At 30.0% G+C, this 6,871-nt stretch overlaps 1 protein-coding gene across 1 annotated transcript; it reads right to left on the reverse strand.

Moving 5' to 3' along the window:
- Positions 1–315: 315 nt before the first annotated feature.
- Positions 316–894, reverse strand: LOC106314561 (glutathione S-transferase T3-like). The gene has a single exon (XM_013752417.1). The coding sequence runs from the start codon at positions 892–894 to the stop codon at positions 316–318; it is 579 nt and encodes a 192-aa protein (XP_013607871.1).
- Between the last annotated feature and the right edge of the window lie 5,977 nt (positions 895–6,871).

Below are 6,871 nucleotides of genomic sequence, written 5' to 3' on the forward strand. Positions count from 1 at the left end.
TTTGGGTCTCCAATGGTAGTCTCTTATTTTGAGGATTTTTTTTTTAAAATTAACATTTTTTAATTAGAAATTTAATTTTTTTATTAAATAAAACATAATAAAAATAACATTTTAAACATAAATTTCAAAATTAAAACATAAAAACAAAGATTAATAAAATAAACGAGACGAGTTTGAAAGAAACACTCGAGCTCAGTTGTTGGCTTCTTACCACGACCTTTTGAAGCCTTCACACCCGGGGATCGGTTGGTGACATAATCATCTTCACCAGTGTCGGTTACATTTGCTTGAGAACTTGCTGAGTGTGAACCGTCCTCAAACTTCCTCTTTTTTTGAGCTTCCTTCAGTTTTTGCAGTTGAAAGATCACACCACTTTTGATCATTGCGCAGTTCCTTCCAACAATGTTCAATAATGAATTTCTTATGATGGTTGTTAAAGAAGATTTCGTGGACCAGTTTGAGAATATCATTCTCATTTTTCCCACTACTTTTGGCTTTGGTTGCAGCTTCATAGGCGCCACAAAACTTGCGTACTTGGTCGTTGATCATATGCCAACGTTTCTTACAATGAGCCGCCTCCCTTCTATCACAGGCAGCAATCTTAGGACTGGCCAAAAAGTACGTTGCAATTCGTTTCCAGAATGCAACAGACCGTTGCTCATTTCCAACAACGGGATCTTTGCTCGTGTTTAACCACAAGCTGATGAGCACGATATCATCTGATGGCGTCCACGTCCTTCTTTCCTTGCGCTGTAGAGGAGTGTCTTCTTCCAAGTTTGTAACGTCGTTAGCTTCACTGCCGAATAGATGAGTACCAGAAGAATCTAAACCTAAGCTACTATCTTGTTGACTTTGAAGAAGATCAACAAAATTTCGATATGGATTGACATCCATATCTGAAAGGGTACAAAGAAGAGAGAAGGACGAGAAACTCAGGAGAAGGAAGAGAAGAACAGAACGGGAGAAAGAAGAGCAGAGCCGCGTTTAATTCATTACAAGAATGAGAAGATGAAGATGTGTTTAATAGACGTTATAGACAACCATAAAACATGTATCACAAAGACATGACATATATCTAAACCATTTATCACAAAGCAACCTATTCAACTTGACATATAGCGGCAACATTCATCACAAAGCAATTTAATACCGAAGGTTCCTAACCAAATCATTTATCACCGAGATTCAACCAATATCTACCACTAATCAATTCAACAAATCAAAGCGAAAAGTATTGCATGTTTTGCTCTGCTCTGCGTTGCTCTCTCTTCTCGTCATTATGTTTGAGGAACCTTGGTAATGTACACATGCTCCATCCATGATTTGAAACAATGAAAAACAGAAACAAATCAAATACAATCACAACATTTATATCTTAAATTGATCAAGCCACATAACCAGACAATACTAAACACTGAAACGAGCAATACACATGAACATCTCATTACACATGATCATCTCATTATCGACCAATACACATGAACATCTCATTACACATGAACATCTCATTACACATGAACATCTCATTAGACATGATCAATAGACGTCTACAATACAGTAAAGGAAACGATCTTTCTCAAGAAACTAGAAGACCAAACGATCAATACACATGAAATGCAAATTGATACACAAACGATCAAGACAATAAAGGAAACGATCAAGTCTCATAATCAAATCTCATTATCCGTAACTCAAATCGTATACAGAACATAGACTGTCACACGAACAATAAGACCACAATCCTTCACATGCAAAACCATTTTGATTTGACTAAGCCAATTGAAGGATTCAAACAACCAAAAAAATTAACAGCCCTTTACCTTCGATTTGACCGAGCCCGACAATTTCCTTCGTCGTCGAGGACAGCCACCGATGATTTGCTTCGATTTCCTTCGTCGTCGAGGAGAGCAACCGGTTCCTTCGAGGAGAGCAACCGGTTTCGTTTCTTCACTTCGTCGAGGACAGGAACCAGCGATTCTCTTCACTTCGTCGACGAGATTAACGGCGACTTTTTTCGATCTGGTTCGTCGTGGAGAAGAAACGGTGATTTTTTCTCCCCTTCGTTGATGAGAGAACACGACGATGAAAGCGTCGAAATGAAGCGGCTTTTCTCGATCCCTCGTTTTCTCCTCCGAAAACGTTCTCCATGTGAGGTGTGTCCCAGAAGTAACAGTTTTTCTAGCCCTTAAATTAGAGACGTAGCTTAACTAAATAAGCCTTTTCTTTTTTCTTTAATTAACTAATTATCTAAAAACCCAACTTAAACTACCGCGTTAAACCTGGTCTTATCACCTAACTACAAAAAAAATTGATGACCAATGATAATTTGTATTGATGATGGGTAACCAAATCCCATGAAAAGTAATATATTATAGGGAAAATGAATCCGGCTTTGGTTAAAAGTGTCTGATTTTGGTTAAGACAAGACATTTGATAGTAAGTATAAAAGACTTTTAAGTTTTTAATTGCTTAACCAATTCTTTGATAGTAAGTATAAAAGACTTTTAAGTTTTTAATTGCTTAACCAATTCTAGTATCATCTTTCTTAAGCCTATTTCAAATCCTTAAACTTCTTGTTCTCGAACCCACGTGAATCTTTTTTCTTTTCTTTTCGTAAGACTGATTTAACCTAACCTTCACAACTTGGTTAAATCAATTGCTAAACCACAAGTAATTGTGTAATTTTCATTTTGTAGATTATCGAAATGTTAATCAAGTTTACTTTTAAAATATTTTCCAGTCACTTTTTACATGTAAAATATGCCCCATATAGTTTTTTCTAATTGTATACAATCTGTAAATCGTAAATGATTATAGAAACTCCTGACTAAGACCATGGTCGATGGGACTGTTGAATTTTTAATTCAATTGTTGAACTTCCACAATGGATCTATATATTGAAAAAAAAAACAAAAAAACTTAATCAAATCTATTAATTTAAAATTTTATTTTTATATGTCATTTAAATTTTGGACCTATTTATTTTTATTAGAAAAAAGATCAATTCTATTTATATAAAATCTTATATTAGATATAATCCTCTAACCATGTGTGATATTACACCTTTTAGATCTATTTAAAACATCTATAATAATAAAGTAGAAGGGGAATGCTCCACAATGCACCACCTCACCCCTTATATTCTTTTTTTTCGACACATGTCGACCACAGAGACAATTTCTTATTCTTTTTAAATCGGTTTGTTTAGTGCAAAGCATTGCTGGACTTTAGTTATTTTTGGGCTCTTCCTACTTTCATAACCGTGGTCCGCTTTGGCAAGGTTATATCAATTTTGTCTTCTCCTTCGTCTTCGACCCCATATATCGGTTGCCATGGTCTCCGATTAGATTTTCTGTAACGTTTTCTCTTTTTTCTTAAACACCTGCTTTAATTCAGTCGTTAAACTTCACCTCACCTCTCCTCCCACTCCGCCTCATTTATTCAGGTTCACGAACTGTTTCTGTACCATATACAAGCTCGACCTATAAATAAGTCTTCTGGAATCGAAGAAGACCTACACCGTACAGATATCTTACAGCCTAACCATCTCACGTATCACCATTATCGGCTTTACTCATTCCAAAAAGTGTTCCCCTCGCCGTTTCTTAATATTTGTTTGCTCTTATGGTGCATCTAAATCTGAACAGAGCAGATTATTATTAAATAAAAAACCAGTTTCACGTTCAAATTTATTTATCTTTGAGAATTTACTTAGGAGAATTAACCTTACGCTCCATTATACCAACGGTAAAAATTCTCTTATAATAGGAAAAATAAACCTATTATACGAATGCCACCATTGGAACATCGCCTCATCTCTAAAAAAAGTTTCAAGGAGATATATCCCAAAAACTCACGGCCAAAAAAATGACAGCAACAAAGGTAGCTAGTGTGAGAAGCAGTTGAATCTGAATCAATTGATTATGTACATTCTCTAAGAACACAACAAATTCAGAAACTCAAAGTTTCTACATGAAACAAGAATAATATAACACTAAAACTAGATTTAAGTTTGCCTTATCGGCTTAGTGTTGCAGATCATTGTCAATCCACTCTTTTAGCTACAACCAAACCATAATAATAATAAATGTTATGCCTCCAAATAAAAACATAAAAAAATTTAAAGTGTAGGCAATGATATATTGATGAGTGGACCATTATCCTGTACAGCACAGTTATTTTTACAATACAACTATTTATCACTAATCCTCAAGTAAACAATCTCATTATCTCCCATACGATTAAAATAAACAAGATTAAAGCGTAAGTTCGAAGATTAAAGATTCTCCGAATTAGAAAAAGATTTTACTAAATACATATTCAACAAATTATAATAAAGTTGATTTATTAATGTAAACTAAATATTTTACATAAGTAATTTTTAAATATTATAGGAGTCATTTTTAACTAAAATAATAAACTTACCCTTTTATAAATTGAAAATCTAATATAAATTGAAACAAACATATATTATTAAACATCATTTGTTGTTACATAATATGTGCTAATTATTATTTATGACATTGTTGAAACTATTTGTCTATTATTTTAAAAATTAAATTTTATAATTTTATCACATTATATTTGATTTTCAATGATTTGGCTTGGAGTTGGTGTATTAATTTATTATTGTGAAAAATTAGTTATTGTAATAATATGAAATTATTACTTTATATTTTTTTCAATTATATGAAATTAGCTATTGAAAAATCTGATACTCTTAGGGAAAAGTAGCTATTCTTACTTTATATTTTTTTTCAACTATACGAAATTGAATTCATATTGAGCAATAATAACCTACAATTACTAATAAGTATTTTGGCGTTATGAGTATTTTTAAATATTTTAACTATTTTCAAATATTTAGGATAATTTTGATTATTTTGAGTATGTTGGATAGTTTTTTTAAGTACATTCGACTAAACATAATTAATATATTTAAATATATAATTCTATTGAATTATTTTGAATGCCTGAAATATTTCGGTATGGATCGGATTTATATTTGGTTCTTCATATACCAAAATTTTGAATCCGTTTGGATTTCTTACCAATTCCGGCTCAAATTTAATATATTTTTTTGGATCAGGTTCATATATTTTGGTTTTGGATTTATGGAGTTAGATATGTAAGCTCCATTTGGATATTTTAATATTTTGGTTCAGCTTCGATTCTGATTTTTGGAGTTAGATATGTAAGCTCCATTATATAAAAATCAAGAATTCAATATACCTTAAATCTAAAAATAAAATAATATACAGTATATAAATTTGAATATCTTATGGTAAATATTTGAGATAAACATGAAATGAGTTACTTTTAGCTACTTGGATAGAGAACTAATAAATATTTTGGCGTTTTGAGTATTTTGAAAATTTTAATTATTTTTCGAATATTTTGGATAATTTCCATTATTTTTTAGTATTTTAAACAGTTTTAGTACATTAGACTAAACACAATTAATATATTTCAATATATAATTTTATTGAGTTATTTTGAATACCCAAAATATTTCGGTATGGATCGGATTTAGATCCGGTTCTTCGTATACCAAAATTTTGAATCTATTTGGATTTCTTACCAGTTTTGGCTCAAATTCAATATATGTTTTTGAGATCAGATTCAGATATTTTGTCCAACTCTAAAAACTTTGATAAAAAAATTTCCAATAATTTGTATCATTTTATTTATTAATTTGTTATTAAAAATATAACCTGCGTTTTAATGCGGGTCGAAAAATCTTGTTTGAATTCAAATGAGGTGAATCTGTTTAACATGTTCAAAAACAAAATTTGGGTCTACAAATATCATGAATCAGCCTTTTAATGAAAAAGAAGAGAGAGAATGATATATTTGATATTTTGTATCCTAATTGTTTATGATTAGTTTTTTTAATAAATAGATTAAGTTATTTTAATTTTATTTTATATCAAAAATTATTATTTTTCATACTCTACAAATAGAAACTTGTTTTGTTTGAGTTGAATATAAAAAATATTTTAATCTATAATTGTACTAGTTTTTAATAAACACTCAACACAATCACAATTTCAATTATATTCGAAACTGCTAACTCTATTGGTAAAGCTTTCTGTTCTATGGGTGGAAATGTCATACTCGAATCGTAGAAGCTATGAAGAGGAGAATTGTTATTAACAATATACAAAAAATAGTATAGTGTATTTTCAGTAATTTCATTAATATAATTACATTAATTATCTTTCCACAATTTTATTAATTATATTACCTTAACAATACGTCATAATATAATTATATTACCATAATAATAATAATGCAGATTTTTATTTATTAGTTAATCAACATTAACTTTGTGTCAATTATAAAATCAAAAATGTAAAATACTTGGATTTTTCATAAGGTTAAACGTTCGGTTTAGTTTGTTTTACTAAAACTTTTTATTTATTTTAGTTTCAATCGGTGAAAAATAGCCAAAAATATAATTCAAAGACATGTTTTGTGAATAAAATAATAACTTAAATAAAAATAATAAAAATGTATTAAATTTATTGTCACTTAATTTTTCACTCAATATAATTATTTTACTAAATAAAAAACTCTTTCTATTTCACTTAATTTAGCCAAACACATAGAAATAGTTTTTTTTATTAGTTTATAAAATCAGTTAGGCAAGAACATTGACTATCCATTTAGGTACATGTTGTTTTTTTAGGTATTATTTTTTTTTTTACATAAGACTCCGCTTGAATATTATAAATTTATGTGTGGATTTTGAGTTGGATCTTTTTGGGTCTGGATGTGTTCGGTTCTGATGCATAGAAACTTAAAAATATCTAAATAACAAATGTATCTGAAACGGGTTCGGATATTTGTACCAAAAATAATTATATTA

This window comes from Brassica oleracea, chromosome C9, assembly GCF_000695525.1.
Source record: "Brassica oleracea var. oleracea cultivar TO1000 chromosome C9, BOL, whole genome shotgun sequence".
Lineage (NCBI taxonomy): Eukaryota > Viridiplantae > Streptophyta > Magnoliopsida > Brassicales > Brassicaceae > Brassica > Brassica oleracea.